This window comes from Scyliorhinus canicula, chromosome 6, assembly GCF_902713615.1.
Source record: "Scyliorhinus canicula chromosome 6, sScyCan1.1, whole genome shotgun sequence".
Lineage (NCBI taxonomy): Eukaryota > Metazoa > Chordata > Chondrichthyes > Carcharhiniformes > Scyliorhinidae > Scyliorhinus > Scyliorhinus canicula.
The window spans coordinates 187,174,597-187,190,528 of NC_052151.1; the positions used below are offsets into that span (position 1 = coordinate 187,174,597).

General features: G+C 48.3%; 1 protein-coding gene across 3 annotated transcripts in view; it reads right to left on the reverse strand.

Moving 5' to 3' along the window:
• Window positions 1-15,932, reverse strand: part of khdrbs2 (KH domain containing, RNA binding, signal transduction associated 2) — a 907,500-nt gene that overhangs the window by 497,640 nt on the left and 393,928 nt on the right. For all 3 annotated transcript variants that reach the window (XR_005461061.1, XR_005461060.1, XM_038800664.1), the window contains exon 4: window positions 9,254-9,400. Coding sequence is in view for 1 of the 3 variants with exons in the window: in XM_038800664.1 (XP_038656592.1) it covers window positions 9,254-9,400 (147 nt within the window). In the remaining 2 variants the exon portion in view is untranslated. The remainder of the gene's footprint in view (window positions 1-9,253; window positions 9,401-15,932) is intronic.

Here is a 15,932-nt window from a genome sequence, read left to right on the forward strand (position 1 = left end):
CGGGCACTATCCCAGGTTGTCTGAACAAGGTGAATAGCCGGTTTCAAGATTCCAATGTTGTGCTCTTTGACGGGGAAGTGACCCGGTTTCCTTTTCAGCTGTGGCTTGGCTGACTTGGCTTGCTTCAATGATCAGAGCGAGAGAGATACCTGCAAAACTCTTTGCAGGGGTGTCTGCAGCTGGCTGGTTGGCTCTCTGCTTCTGTGTCACACAGATTCCGACACCCCAGCACCAATGCACCCTGACCAAGTATCTCAGCTGGCTCTTATCCCAGCCTTTGTCTAGGCCTGGAAGATGAAATCGATGAACCCGTCTGGTACGTTCATCACAGGATCACTCTTTCTGAGATGATAATCAGTGCCCATTATTGCCCATTATCTCCACAGGAGATGTTCATTAGCTTCAGGTATGTATCCTCGTCGGAAACAGGGTGGCGTTCCATCATCTTTCTCTTAATATCACCCACCAGCAATTTAACCAGTGACCGGGCACCCCTTCCCCCCACCCCCCCCGGTGCATTTTGTGGTGGTGGAGGTGACCCATCATTGGCTGGTGGTGGGATTGTCTAGTCCCGTTCCAATCGGGGAACCCACGATGCGGGAGTCACTGTGGGACCGGAAAATCCCGTCCACTGACTTTACATCCTCAGCCATCTCTGGCTTGTCCGACCGTTTTTAAAAACCCGCAGGTTTTTATTAAAAGTGCACTGTTTTTGTTTGTTATGCAGTGTTTTTCCTCCATCATCATGACACTCCTGATGTGGCTTGTTGTCATACTTTGTTTTATACGAAGGTGAGGTACCCCACATGTAACACCTCGTTTTCCCATCTTGCTATTTTTTTTGTTGGGGCCGACACGTGTAAACAATTAAAACCCTGAAAATGTGTAATATAGAAAAGGACGCCAATGAAACACTGAAATAGTTAAGCAGGAGGAGGAAGGGGGGGGGGGGAGCTATTTGATATCGGGTGTGAGGGGGGGATACTCCTGCTATGATATATAAATATCATAGGGGCTGTTTAGCACACTGGGCTAAATCGCTGGCTTTGAAAGCAGACCAAGCAGGCCAGCAGCACGGTTCGATTCCCGTAACAGCCTCCCCGAACAGGCGCCGGAATGTGACGACTAGGGGCTTTTCACAGTAACTTCATTGAAGCCTACTCGTGACAATAAGCGATTTTCATTTCATTTCAAATGTCTGATTTTGTTTTAAACTTTGTTAAAAAAAAGAAATCGCTAAAATCGCAATAAAAAATATATTTTTTAAAACTTTGTTTTATAACACACATTGCGAAGCACCTTGGTGGGATGTTTCATTCCCTTGAAGATGCTGTATAAATGTCAGTTGGTTTTGACGAGCAGAGAAGAACTTGAATCTCCAGTCTCTTTCTTCAAGTCACAAAAATACCACAATGGTAGAAACCGAGAAGTAGTTTGTTTTTTAAATCAAACGCTCTTAACCCGATTGTACTTACAAGACCTCCCTTGGGCTTCCACCAATTGAAGAAGAGTAGGAATCCCCATGTAAATGAACTGAAGCAATCCTCACCTTTAGTGGTCCTGTTATTTATTGACTGCTATCTGCATTATTAAAAGGCTAACAAGGGCAATCACTGCTTTTCTTCCACGGACCACTTATCAACTCCTAACAGGCAGACTAATTATTAGCTAAACAAGCAATCGGAACTAATTGGAAGTGAAACAGTTGACCATCTATTATTAATAGCTTTAACCTGAAGAGAAAATGTACGGAGAAGACTACGGTTTTCTCGGAAGGAAAGGGAGGCTAGACTTATGTTGTGCCTTCCATGACCTCAGGAAGTCCCAATGTGCTTTACAGCCAGTGAAGTATTTTTGAAGTGTAGTCACTGGTTTAATGTTGGAAACACAGCAGCCAATTTGTGCACGGAAATCGGGTAAAACTGGGTCACTGCTTCTGGATGAAGAGTGTGGTTTTCTACAGAAACAGCATTTATTTTTTTTAGCAGCTCGCGAATTCCAAAGTGCTGCACTTTTTTCTCTCAGTTCTGCTATTTAAGGTCAGGGTGTACCAATTAAAATGGGACAGCTGAAAAGCATGACGAGATTAGTCTAAATTTGCACACTCCTTCCGCAGTGGACTACAAAAAAGAACCAAGTCACGAGATTCCAAAAGGCTTTCTCTGCTGTAGCGATAGGGAGTCAGCAAAGAAATTCGATGTGCCACCTCTCACGATAATGAAGGTGATAATTTATTCTGAAAAAGAGTCACTTTGGGACTTCTGAGAAGAGAATGAACACATGTGGACTGGAAACATAGAGTTTGGAGAACAGAATATGAACAGGTGTAAATATTTTGGGTATCCTCATCTGGGTACCATGCTCTCAGAGGACATGGGCGATCATAGAACATACAGTGCCGAAGGAGGCCATGCGGCCCATCGAGTTTGCATCGACCCACTTAAGCCCTCATTTCCACCTTATCCCCGTAACTCAATAATCCCTCCCACCCTTTTTTGGTCACTAAGGGCAATTTAGCATGGCCAATCCACCTAACCTGCACATCTTTGGACTGTGGGAGGAAACCTGACTTGTGCCTTGTAGATGGCGGACAGGCTCTGGGGAGTCAGGATGAGTTACTCGCCATAGGATTCCTAGCCTTTGACCTGCCCTGGCAGCCACAGTATTAATATGGCTAGTCCAGTTCAGTTTCTAATCAATGGTGACCCCCAGGATGTTGACTGTGGGACTTTCAGCGATGGTAATGCCTTTGAATGTCAAGGGTGACGGTTAGATCCTCTCTTGTAGGGGATGGTCACTTATGTGGCATGAATCTAACTTGCCACTTGTCAACCCAAGGATGGATATTGTCCAGGTCTTGCTGTATTTGGACATGGACTGTTTCATTATCTGAGGAGTTGCGAATGGTGCTGAACATTGTGAAAGTGAAAGTGAAATTTGCTTATTGTCACGAGTAGGCTTCAATGAAGTTACTGTGAAAAGCCCCTAGTCGCCACATTCCGGCACCTGGTCGGGGAGGCTGGTAGGGGAATTGAACCGTGCTGCTGGCCTGCTTGGTCTGCTTTAAAAGCCAACGATTTAGCCCAGTGTGCTATTGTGCAGTCTTCTGCGAACATTCCCACTTCTGACCTTATGATGGACAGGAGGTTTTCAGTTTATTTGAACAACTATTTCCCTTGTAATTCAAGGAGATCCAGCTTTGATGCCCTATCTTTCCTTCCTTTGGGAATATGTTTGGTAGATACCCAAAATGGAAGCCGTGTAGGTGCAGTGGCAGTATTACCACCTTTGGGCAGCATGGTGGCTCAAAGGTTAGCACTTCTGCCTCACAGCGCCAGGGTTCAATTCCGGCCTTGGTTCCCTGGGTGGGGAGTTTGCACTTCCTCCTGGTGTCTGTGTGGGTTTCCTCCGGGTGCTCCGGTTTCCTCCCACAGTCCAAGGATGTGCAGGTTAGGTGGATTGGCCATGCTAAATTGCCCCTTAGTGTCCAAAATATATGTAGGTTAGGTGGGGTTATGGGGTTACGGGAATTGGGCGGAGGAATTGGGCCTAGGTAGGGTGCTCTTTCAGAGCGTTGGTGCCGACTTGATGGGCTGAATGGTGTCCTTCTGCACTATAGGAATATGGTTCTATCCTCCTCAGAGAGCAGCGGGGGCACCTCTGATGATGTAGCACTCCTCCAATATCGCACTAGCATATCACCTTAGATTATTGTGCTTCTATGTCTGGAGGGAGACGTGAACCCACAACCCTTTGGCTCAGTAATGAGTACGCTACTGACTGGGTGGCAGCCACGCTGTCAGAAAATCTGCAGGACTGAGGGCGTTGCTGGTGAAACGGAGGATCCCACCGGCGGAGAATCCAGCCCCTTACCTCTGTGCAAAGCACATTCTGTTTAATAACTATTTATTCTGAAATCCCTCCGTGGCCTCGACCCCCTCCATGGACACGATTATAGTGGGCTGATGAGAGTGGGAACAGTGGTGGGTAGGTGCATAATTCCGTAAGCAATGGGTACCTAGTTAAAGTGGTCAATAGGCTGATCAAGGCCGTTGATCAGAGACCGACTGGAATATTCCTTGACCTCAGCCCAAAGAGCAACATTTTAAACAAATGAAGCACTTTTGAAGTGTGATCACTGTTGCAATGTAGGAAAACAGCTGATAATGAGCACGCAGCAAGATCGCATCAGCAGCGATGTGATCATCTTTTTTTCAATATAAATTTAGAGTCTCCAATTCTTCTTTTTCCCCAATTAATGGGCAATTTAGCATGGCCAATCCACCTACTCTGTGCACCTTTTTTGGGTTGTGGGGGTGAGATCCACGCAAACTCCACATGGACAGCCGGGATCGAACCCACGTCCTCGGCGCCGTGAGGCAACAGCTCTAATCACTGCGCCACCGTGCTGCTCTACGATATGATCATCTTAATACGATAATCTCTTAACCTTCTCTTTAGCAGTGATGTAGGGAGCCAATCATGCAGGAAACTTAAAATATAGTCACAGGGGACACCTTACATCTACTTGAGAGGCCAGAGGGTGTCTTCCTTTAATGTCTCATCAGAAATCCAGCATCTCAGGGCAGCACGGTGGCGCAGTGGGTTAGCACTGCAGTCTCACGGCGCCGAGGTCCCAGGTTCGATTCTGGGTCACTGTCCGTGTGGAGTTTGCACATTCTCCCTGTGTTTGCATGGGTTTCGCCCCCACAGCTCAAAGATATGCAAGGTAGGTGGATTGAAGACGTCAAATTGCCCCTTAATTGGAAAAAATGAATTGGGTACTAGAAATCCAGCATCTCTGACAGTGTAGCACTCCGCCACTGGACTGCCAGCCTGCTTTATGTTCTCGAGTCCTGAGAGAGGGATTCTGCCTGAGGGAGAGGAGAACTATGCACCAAGGCCCAACTGGTCCACACATTCCTGTCAGCTAACCTCGCAGCGTTCAGCCTCGGTGCCCTCCGCTTTTTGAACATAAAAATTTACATGAGAAATATGTAACGAACTTCAAGCATTAATTCATCTACTTGTGTCAATGCAATTGCTAATTTCTCTGATCATCACAGCCTTTCATCAGCAACTGCAACAAAATGTTCTTTTGCCGAGAATTATGTAATATTTACAGCATAGAAACAGGCCACGCAACACAACTGGCTCATGTCGGTGTTCATGCTTCACACAAGCATCTTCCCAACACACTTTGATCTCATCCTATCACTTTATCCTTCGATTCATTTCTCCCCCTGCTTATTCAGCTTCCCCTTAAATGCACAAATGGTTTTTGCTTCAACTTGAGGTGATGCGTTCTAGATCTAATGACGTTCTAGGCGGAAAGATTCCTCTTAAACTCCTTATTGGATTTAATGGTGACTACCTTAAATTTATGGTGCCTCATCTTTACCAAGTGGAAACATTTTCTCTCTGCTTTTCCCCTTTGTGAACTCCTTCGTCATTTTAAAGGTCTCTGTCGAGTTCACAGAAGTGAACACTCAGGAAAGGTAAGGAACGGAAGATTTGTTCACAGAAGAATGAAGACAATGTATACAGTGATCCCAGAAGACACTACCTCCAGAAGACAGTACCCCCAGAAGGTACTACCCCCAGAAGGCACTACACCCAGAGGGACTTTCCCCAGAAGGGACTACCCCCCCAGAAGGGTAGTCCCACACTTAGGCCGGGGCTTTTATACTCTGGTTTGTTCTCCGCTGAAGAGGGAGCTCCGCCCCTCAGCGGGGATGCTCGTACTCCACGAGACTCACGCGGAGCCCAATCGGCCCGATAACGTGGGTGTCGTGAGACCAATAGTCTCGATCAGAGTAAGTCTTCTCTTTTGTAAAGACCCTAATTGCCTGCTAAATTTTCCCTGATAGGTCTGGTACCACTTGGGAAAATAAATCTCTTCTGTGCCTTTCTGTGCCTTGACAATCCTCATTGTAACGTGGAGGCCAAACTGTGAACAGTCACCCTCTGAATCTAGTCTAACCAAGGCTCTTCGCAACTTCACCGTAACTTGTCAGTATTTAAATCATAATAATAATAATGATAATCTTGATTAGTGTCAGAAGTAGGCTGACATTAACACTGTGATGAAGTCACTGTGAAAATCCCTGAGTCGCCACATTCCTGTCGCCTGTTCGGGTACACAGAGGGAGAATTCAGAATGTCCAATTCACCTAACGAGCACGTTTTTTGGGACTTGTGGGAGGAAACCGGAGCACCCGGAGGAAACCCACTCAGACACGGGGAGATCGTGCATACTCCGCGCAGACAGTGACCCAAGCCGGGAATCGAACCCGGGACCCTGGCACTGTGATGCAACAGTGCTAACCACTGTGCTACTGTGCCACCCATGGTGACCGAAAGCAGGTGGTCTTGTTGTGTTTTACTAAAACATGATTACTTTCAATATGAAATTATTTGTTTAAGTGCGAAGCATTTTCACTGGACCAATGAAGAGAGGCAATATGAGCTGAATGACACAATTTGATGGGACTGCAATAGCAGCGTATGTACACAAATCTTTGGAGTTGAGAAGTCTGTTAACAAAAGCATATTTGGGTAACACTGAGTAAGACAATGTTACGGTTACACACCACATAAAGAGTGGTAGTCTTCCATTTTGTAAGCTGATGGTTTGCACCATAGTGGTTAACTCCATTGACTTATAACTGCTGTCTCCAGTGTTATGTTAATGCTTGGCAATGAAACTGGAGTGACCTCTCCACGCCGCGAGCCTGGGAAAAATTTATGGAGATTCTGGGCTGTTCAAACATCCAGTAGATTCAAACATTTAGTAGATACCCAAAATGGAAGCCGTGTAGGTGCAGTGGCAGTATTACCACCTTTGGGCAGCATGATGGCTCAAAGGTTAGCACTTCTGCCTCACAGCGCCAGGGTTCAATTCCGGCCTTGGTTCCATGGGTGGGGAGTTTGCACTTCCTCCTGGTGTCTGTGTGGGTTTCCTCCGGGTGCTCCGGTTTCCTCCCACAGTCCAAGGATGTGCAGGTTAGGTGGATTGGCCATGCTAAATTGCCCCTTAGTGTCCAAAATATATGTAGGTTAGGTGGGGTTATGGGGTTACGGGAATTGGGCGGAGGAATTGGGCCTAGGTAGGGTGCTCTTTCAGAGCGTTGGTGCCGACTTGATGGGCTGAATGGTGTCCTTCAGCACTATAGGAATATGGTTCTATCCTCCTCAGAGAACAGCGGGGACACCTCTGATGATGTAGCACTCCTCCAATACCGCACTAGCATATCACCTTAGATTATTGTGCTTCTATGTCTGGAGAGAGATGTGAACCCACAACCCTTTGGCTCAGTAATGAGTACGCTACTGACTGGGCGGCAGCCACGCCGTCAGAAAATCCGCAGGTCTGAGGGCGTTGCTGGTGAAATGGAGGATCCCACCGACGGAGAATCCAGCCCCTTACCTCTGTGCAAAGCACATTCTGTTTAATAACTATTTATTCTGAAATCCCTCCGTGGCCTTGACCCCCTCCATGGACACGATTATAGTGGGCTGATGAGAGTGGGAACAGTGGTGGGTAGGTGCATAATTCCGTAAGCAATGGGTACCTAGTTAAAGTGGTCAATAGGCTGATCAAGGCCATTGATCAGAGACCGACTGGAATATTCCCCCCCCGACCTCCCTGATTGAGTTTTGAGTTCAAAGAGCTACGTTTGCCATCAGTTTTGTTGTAGGAGTTTCCAGAAAAATGACATATTTATGGGCCCCACTCCAGATTTTGTGGGGGGATCTACTCCCTTAGCTCTCCTGAGGTAAGCACAAAGCATTGGAACTATTCATCCATCAGGAGCTTGTCAAGTCCTGTAGACCGGCCCAAGTAAATGATAAACGACAGAACATCTAGTTTAAATGATTTAATATGAAAAAACTGCATGATAAAGATAACTAAGATAAATAAGATAATAAACCACTGACACTAATTAACCATTGTAGAGATACTGCAAAATTCATCTATCCCTTAGCACGGCCTGCTCCCAACCCCCAGCCACAGGGTCACATGATGGGTTTGCACTTCCACAGAGTGGTCAGAGTTTGTGCATAACATTATGCACAAACTTACTTTATGCATATCATCACAGAGCTTAGTCCATGAATGCCAGGGTGTGTCCCTGTGCTGGTGGGTCTGCACGCTGTAGGGGCCAAACCTCCTCCTCGTTCCTATGAACCTTTAGTCTCAGCCACAAGTGACCCAGTTCCCATGAGTCACCATGAGGAGGCGCAACTAAGGATATATGGGGAGGCTGTGTACTGACAGAGAGAGACTTATATGTGTACCTGTCTTTTTCATGTTGCTGTGAGTGTAATCAGCCTATCATCTGGTGGAATGAGTGGAAGAAGGAAAGAAGCAATTGGGGGAGGATGGTGGGATTTTGCTGCTGATTGGTCTGGCTACTGTGTTTGTAATTGGTCGGTACGTGTTAACATTCTTGTTGCGGATTTGGTCGGCTGTGCAGAATGGATAATAAAATGTCTTGAGTAAGTGTAACCAGATGTCACAAATGAGAAAGGCTTGCAAGATGGTGTGCCCGTTGGTCGCTCTCTGATGCATCTCATATAACTACCTCTTTCACCTGCTTCACTCATTCCCCAAGATGTTGAGCAGAGTGCCCAACACCTCGAGGCCCATCAGTTCTTCGAAGGAACTCTCTGAAGGTGACAATGCCTCTTTTCAGGGCAAATTACATGGTGTAACCATAAAATAGTCTTATTCAATGAGGTGGCCTGGGGGGGGGGGGGGGGGGGGGGGGGAGCAAAATGCAGGAAGCCGCTCACTGGCTTGGACGGGACTGGAAAACCCCACTGGCAGGAGGGGCCGTACATTTCTGTCCAATGTCACCACTCTCACCGTGCAAAGAAAGTCTTCAAACAGCTTGCCAAGCATATGGAATTCTTGCTTCCACTTCTATTGCTGACTCTGAGCACTGACGGCCTTGACAAGGCCTTGACAAGCATTTCCAGCCACTGAGAGGCTTCTGTGAGGATTGATTCATGGTGGAGCTAATGTGAGCATAGCAGCAGCTCATATTACAGCGTCCACAGATGTCACTCAATAAGGTTGGCTCGCCCTCACTGAAAATATATAAACAGTGCCTTCCGAGGTTTTGGCCAGGCTGCAGGTACCCTGTGAGGAAGATGTGCTTCGTCTCACAAGAGCAGCTCATAAATATGTCCAGAGATGAAAGACAAAAACATCAAGTCGTTATTTTCTAGATTCAAAGCAACTTACTGGGACCAGGAATTTCTTCACCTCTTCCAGTGCGTGGCTCATACGAGAATAGGCTTCTCCAGCGGGGACGAACACCTCAATTAGCACATGGAGATCGTCGCCTAAATGCGCATACTTGGCCTCTCCACTTTTTCGCAGTTCTTCTTCCTGTGCAAAGAAGAGTTCCAAAGATTTAGGAAAGGTTATGAAACGGAAAGGAGGAACTTCTCACTCACACCCTCGGGATGATTTTACGCACTATACAGCCAATGAGCCATTTTTAGGAGTACCGTCACTTTTGCAACGTCGGAAAAGCCAGCAGACAACGTGCGCACAAACACAGTAACACGAGAATGATCAGATCCCTGGTTTAGGGATATGGGCTGAGGGAGAAATAGGAGAACTTGGCTGCTCTCGTTTGCCGTGGGATTTCTTTGCACCCACCTGAGAGAGCACACGCTGCCTCGGTTTAATAATAATTATCTCTATTGTAACAAGTAGGCTTACATTTTGTTTTTTTTTGTTTTCATGAATTTAGAATACCAAATTAATTTTTTCCAATTAAGGGCCAATTTAGCGTGGCCAATCAACCTACCCTGCACATCTTTTGGGGTCGTGAGGGTGAAACCCACGCAAAGACAGGGAGAATGAGCAAACTCCACACCAGAGCCGGAATCGAACCTGGGACCTCGGCGCCGTGAGGCAGCAGGGCTAACCCTCTGTGCCACCGTGCTGCCCTCAAGTAGGCTTTATATTAACACTGCAATTAAGTTACTGTGAAAAAGCCCGTCGCCACATTCCGGCGCCTGTTCGAGTACACAGAGGGAGAATTCAAAATTCTCAGCTGGTATGTGAATTGTACCCGCGCTGCTGGCCTTGTTCTGTATCACAAACCAGCTGTCTAGCCCACTGAGCTAAACCAGCCCCCGCTCGAAAGTATGCAACCTCTAACGGAGCAGCACTCCCTGAGCACAGCACCGGAGTGTCAGCCTGGGTCTTGTGCTTATGTTTCCCTTGCAGGGCACTTGAACCTACAATCTTTGAGACAGAAATCAGAGTGCTACCCCACGGGTCCAGGGTTGGCATTTCCAGTATGAATTCAGAAACTCGTTAAGTTAAAAACTCCGTTTAAACTGTCAGTCTGTCAGTAGGTGGGAAGGGAAAGGTAAGAGCTCCGGTGAGTCAACCTTCTTCCCTCTGAGGAACAAACTCGGTTCTTTGAGAATAAGGAATGGCTTCACCACAGTCACTGGGAGTGGGGGAGGTGCGGCCTGGTATTTGGGGTGGGATTCCTATTGGTACACGACCAGCGGGATGTTCTGCGCTACGAGGCTCTCCCCAACCTTGCCCTCCACAGTTCTTTAAAGAAAAATGAATTTAGATTACCCAATTGTTTTTTCCAATTAAGGGGCGATTTAGCATGGCCAATCCACCTAACCTGCACATCTTTGGGTTGTGGGTGTGAAACCCACGCAGACACGGGGAGAAGGTGCAAACTCCACACAGACATTGACCCAGGGCCGGGATTCGAACCCGGGTCCTCAGCGCCATAGGCAGCAATGCTAACCACTGTGCCACCATATGGCCCACTCTCCACAGTTCTCCGCCATCGGGGCCTCCTCCTGTTTGCCAGACTTTCCATGCTTCCCTCCCTCTCTGCTACCCTACTACAACCACAAGACCATCTTTTATTTCCTCACTTGTTCCGTTACCGTCTCCTTTTGCCTTTCATCTTTGTAATTACTTTTGTCATTTAAACTCCCTTAAACACTGACCTTCCCTTTTGGTCTTTCCCCCCTCCCCTAGTGTAAACCATGTGATCACATGATGACGCAGCTACTTAAACTGTCACGTGATGGAAGCGTGGACGGAGTACCAGCATGCAAGAGCTGCTCAGGCTCTTGTTGTTCTAGGTCCTTATCGGTAGTCATTCGAACCCAGTACTTTTATAGGTCGGCCCAATGGTGTCAACAACTTGCATTTATCTAGCACCTCACAATGCGCACCATGAAAAAAAAATGAAAATCGCTTATTGTCACAAGCAGGCTTCAAATTAAGTGACTGTGAAAAGCCCCTAGTCGCCACATTCCGGCGCCTGTTCGGGGAGGCTGGTACGGGAATTGAACCGTGCTGCTGGTGTGCCTTGGTCTGCTTTCAAAGCCAGCGATTTAGCCCAGTGTGCTAAACCAGCCCCTTACCCACAGCTCTCCGGGGTCCTCGCTCTCCTCCGGCGCTGGCTCTTTGCTGCCTCTCAGAAATGCCCACAATTGTTCCACAGCAGTGTTACAGAAAAAATCCGACACCCAAGCCACACAGCAAGACATTTTAACAGTTTGGCTGGTTTACAAGTATTGTGCCCCAGACCATCCTATCCCCTATCGTTAAACTCTGTGCTTCACCCATGCCCATGTAACTGATGTTGAACGTCCTCGCCTTACATGCCCTAACACTCCGCCTGGCCAACTGGCTGGTTTAGCTCAGTGGGCTAAACAGCTGACTTGTGTTGCAGAAGAAAGCAGCAGCGTGGGTTCAATTCCCGTACCAGCCTCCCCGAACAGGCGCCGGAATGTGGCGACTGCGGGCTTTTCACAGTAACTTCACTGAAGCCTACTCGTGACAATAAGCGATTATCGTTATATTTTACATATAAGAATAAACATCTGTTTACCAACATTCCTACCTACCTCGGTACTCTGTCTGAAAGGTGTGAGGGATTGGCTGGACTGAGCTGGGTACAGAGGGTGTGCAGGGTTGAGCAGGGGAGATACTGGCATGGGGTGTGGGGTTGGAGCTGGGCACGGGCCCGGGCACCCACGGGCCAAGGCAGACAGGGGGCAGCCCCGGTGTCGACCCCGGAGACAGGGCCAGATATGTGGGAGCACCATGTGATAGGGCCTACCCGGTGAAAGACCCACCACCGCACACCACCTGATTCCCAATCCTACCCCCACCACCCCTTCCCCCACCACCCTTCCCCCCGAATCGGACCCCGCTCCACCTCCACCACCCCAGAGGTTCGATGGGACCATGAGATGAAATGACCAGCATGCATGCAGGGTTCACCCGGTGACCCCCCGGCCACCCCCCCCTTATATCTTGCCCTCTGCACTGCATCCCTGGCCTGGTGGGTCCCCAGCTTCTATCCCTACCAGCAGGGGTGCTAGTGGCTGGTGCAACCCTTGCCAGTGGTATGCTCTGCGGCCGTGTGCTGCCCCGGCCTGTGGGGTTTACTGTGGTCTGCCTCCTTGGGTGGGCCACGTGAAGCCCGCTAGCAGGGTGGCGTCCAGCTGGCTGTGTGTGTGTGTGTGTGTGTGTGTGTGTGTGGGTGGGAGGGGGGGGGGGGGGGGGGAGGAGCATGGAATTCCATTAGACGCCCTGCGCTGTCCTCGATTTGCACTCACGTGCGATTCTCCGCCCAATTCAATTTTGCGGTTCCAGCGTCGCAAGACGGAGGATTCCATCCCTTATTTTTTAACTGTGTCCCCCAAGTCCTGAGGTGGGACCTTGGCCTCGCTGCACCCGTTTTCTGGTGCGGCGCGCCCCCGCTGGCAGTGGGATTCTCCGCCCCGGCAACCGGACAATGGGGTTTCCCATTGTGGGCACCCCACGCAGTCGGGAAATCCACGGGTGTGAGAGCGCTGCCGGTGAAATGGAGGATCCCGCCGACAGATAATCCAGCTCCTGGTCTCTTCCCACAAGGGGAAACGTCCTTTCAGGGTCTACTCTGTCAAGATCCCCCTCAGCATCTTGTATGTTGCAATAAGATCACCTTATAACCTTCTAAACTCCAACAAGGTCACCTGTCAATCTTCTAAACTCCAACGGATACAGGCCCAGCTTGTCGAACATTTCTCATTTCCTCATAAGATAACCCTCCCCCAAACCAGATATCAGTCGAGTGAACCATCGCTGAACTGCATCTATTTGTCCTTTCTCATATAAGGAGACCAAAGCTTGACGTGGTACTCCAGAAGCAATTCGTAAACATTTGACTAATTTGTGCAGTCGTGGGATTGATGTGAGGGGGAGGTGGGGGGGGGGGGGGGGGGGGAGAATAGGAGGGGAATGCCAAATTCGGCAAAAAAACATCTTCACCCAGGGAATGCTGAGAACTGGTGCAACTCGGTATAATAACGAGTAGTTGAGGCCATTAGCATCGATACATTTAAGGGCAAACTTGATTAAGTGCAGGGGTTAGCAAGGAATAGAAGATTTTAAAAAATTTGTTCAACCGCATTCATTTAGATCTGGAGTTAGATATAAGCCAGGCTCGGCCAAGGAAGGATGGCAAATTTCCTTCCCTTCGTGACACCAGATGGGTTTTTAAAAAACAACAGTCACCACTGCTGGTTAATTACTTGAATTTCAATTCCACAAGCTGCCATGGTGGGATTTGAACCGCTGTCTCCAGAGAGCCTCCTGAGTTCCTAGTCACACTACCTACTACGCCACCATCTACCCTAGGTTGAAAAGGTGATGAAGAGGAGGCTGATAGGGAGCATAATTAATACCAGCATGGACTGGCTATAGTATACAGTCAGGCACGTGGCCTAGCTCCAGCTCTGTAACCTATTTATTGACACCCAACACTGTCAGCCGCCTTATATTCCTTTCATTTGAATTTTCTTGAACTGATTGTATATTTTACAAGTCAGACATTTGTGTGCTTGACTGATTTGCTGTCAGAGCAGGATGTTTTTATACTTCATTACTGTCACTTTGAGCCTGGCACAGCTTAAATACAGTAATAGAAAAATAGATGAGCAACAGAGTGAGAAATCTGCCGAATTGCTTGTCCTATCAATAATATTTTATAGGCTGTCATCCTGCTGAAAACAAGTAACTCTAAAGAGAGAAAACACATTGCTCAGAGAAAACACCTTCTGGTTCTTTACTGATGGCTTGCTCGGCCACCCCATCGCCTGGTATGGATCGGAGTCACATGGAACCAGGGGTGTCCCAGGTACATAGAATTACCCAGCACAGATCCAAAGCCACTCAGCTCAACCTGACTCCTGTGTTTCCGCCCCACGCAAGCCTTTTCCCAGCTTATTTCATCGAACCCAATCAACATACCCGTCTGTTCCTTTCGCCCTCAAGTCGTTATCTATCCTCCCTTGAAATGTTTTGATGCTGTTCACCACCATTACTTCTCCTGGCAGCGAGTTCCACATTCGATAAAGAGGTTCTCCCCGTTGGAGTGTTGAGTTACTACCTTACATGGGGGAGGCCTTGTGGCGCAGTGGGTCATGCCTCTGCCTCTGAGTCAGAAATTCTGGGTTCGAGTCCCACCCCAGGGCTTGATAATCGAGGAAGGTGGGTCCATAACGTGGCCCAAATTGTAAATCCCTTCCAACACGCTCATGGCCTGATGTGGAGTGGCGCCCCTCAAGGTATTAAAAAAAAAGTGTAAATCATAGAATCCCGACAGTGCAGGAGGCCATTTGGCCCATCAGGTGTGCACCGACCCCCCAAAAGAGCACCCTACCTTTGCCATCCCCTGCGCTATCCCCATAAACCCTTTCTGATACTTTGCTGATGGCTCAGTGTTAACACAGTGCCAGATGATCATCGACTGCTCTTTCCTTTGCGAGGGAGCTGAATGGTGGTGATTTAACCCGAGAGTCACCACATCTCAGGCGAGGAGCAAGGTTGAAGAGGCCGGGCCTTCATGGATAACCTCAGCCCGAGTGGGAATTGAACCCATGCTGTTGTCCTTGCTCTGTCTCACGAACCAGCCGACTGACCTAACCTACCCCACCCCCCCCCCTCAAGTTATAAGCCTCTGACGACAGGCCAGTGACCTGTTCCGGGTAAAATCTGCTGTGGAAGCAGATAAAAGTTGACCCCAATGCACCAACCTCGTATGGTCTATCAAAGCTTTCACTGACACCAAGCTCTGTGGCAGAGAATTTAATGTGGGGTAGAAAACTGGCAAGGGACATTGGGGGACTGAGCGAATGGGCCAAACTATGGCAGGTGGAATGTAAGATCATCCACCTTGGACGAAGGAAGATCAGTCAGAGTGCTCTCTGAAAAGTGGGAAACTAAGAATTGTGGACATTCAGGAAGATTTAGGACATAAATAACTAAAAATTGGTGAGCAGTATAGAAATAATTTGAGAAGCTAATAACGGAGTGCTGGCTTTCATCTCAAGATGGCAAGGTGTGGGCTCAATACCGGGCTTGGAGTGGGTGTTTCATTGATTCACCAAAATGGCACCAGGACTAAAAGGGTTAAATTCTGAGTACAGCTTGCATAGGCTAGGCATGTATTCTTTGAATACTGAAGATTGAGCGGTTTATCTAAGAGAGTTGTTTGGCACTATTGAAGATTTAATGGGGTTGACAGAGAGAAACTACTTCCTCTGGTGGGGGAGCCCAGGATCGTATAAGTCATAGAATTTAAAATGCAGAAGGAGGCCATTCGGCCCATCGAGTCAGCACCGGCCGCTGGAAGGAGCAGCCCACTCAAGCACACATCTCCACCCTATCCGCATAACCCAGTAACCCCTCCTTTTTTGGACACCAACAGGAAATTTAACACAGCAAAGCCACCTAACCGGCACGTCTTTGGACCGTGGGAGGAAACCGGAGCACCCGGAGGAAATCCACGCTGACTCGGGGAGAGCGTGCAGACTCCGCACAGTCACCCGAGGTCAGAGTCAAACCTGGGTCTCTGGTGCCGTGAGGAAGCAGT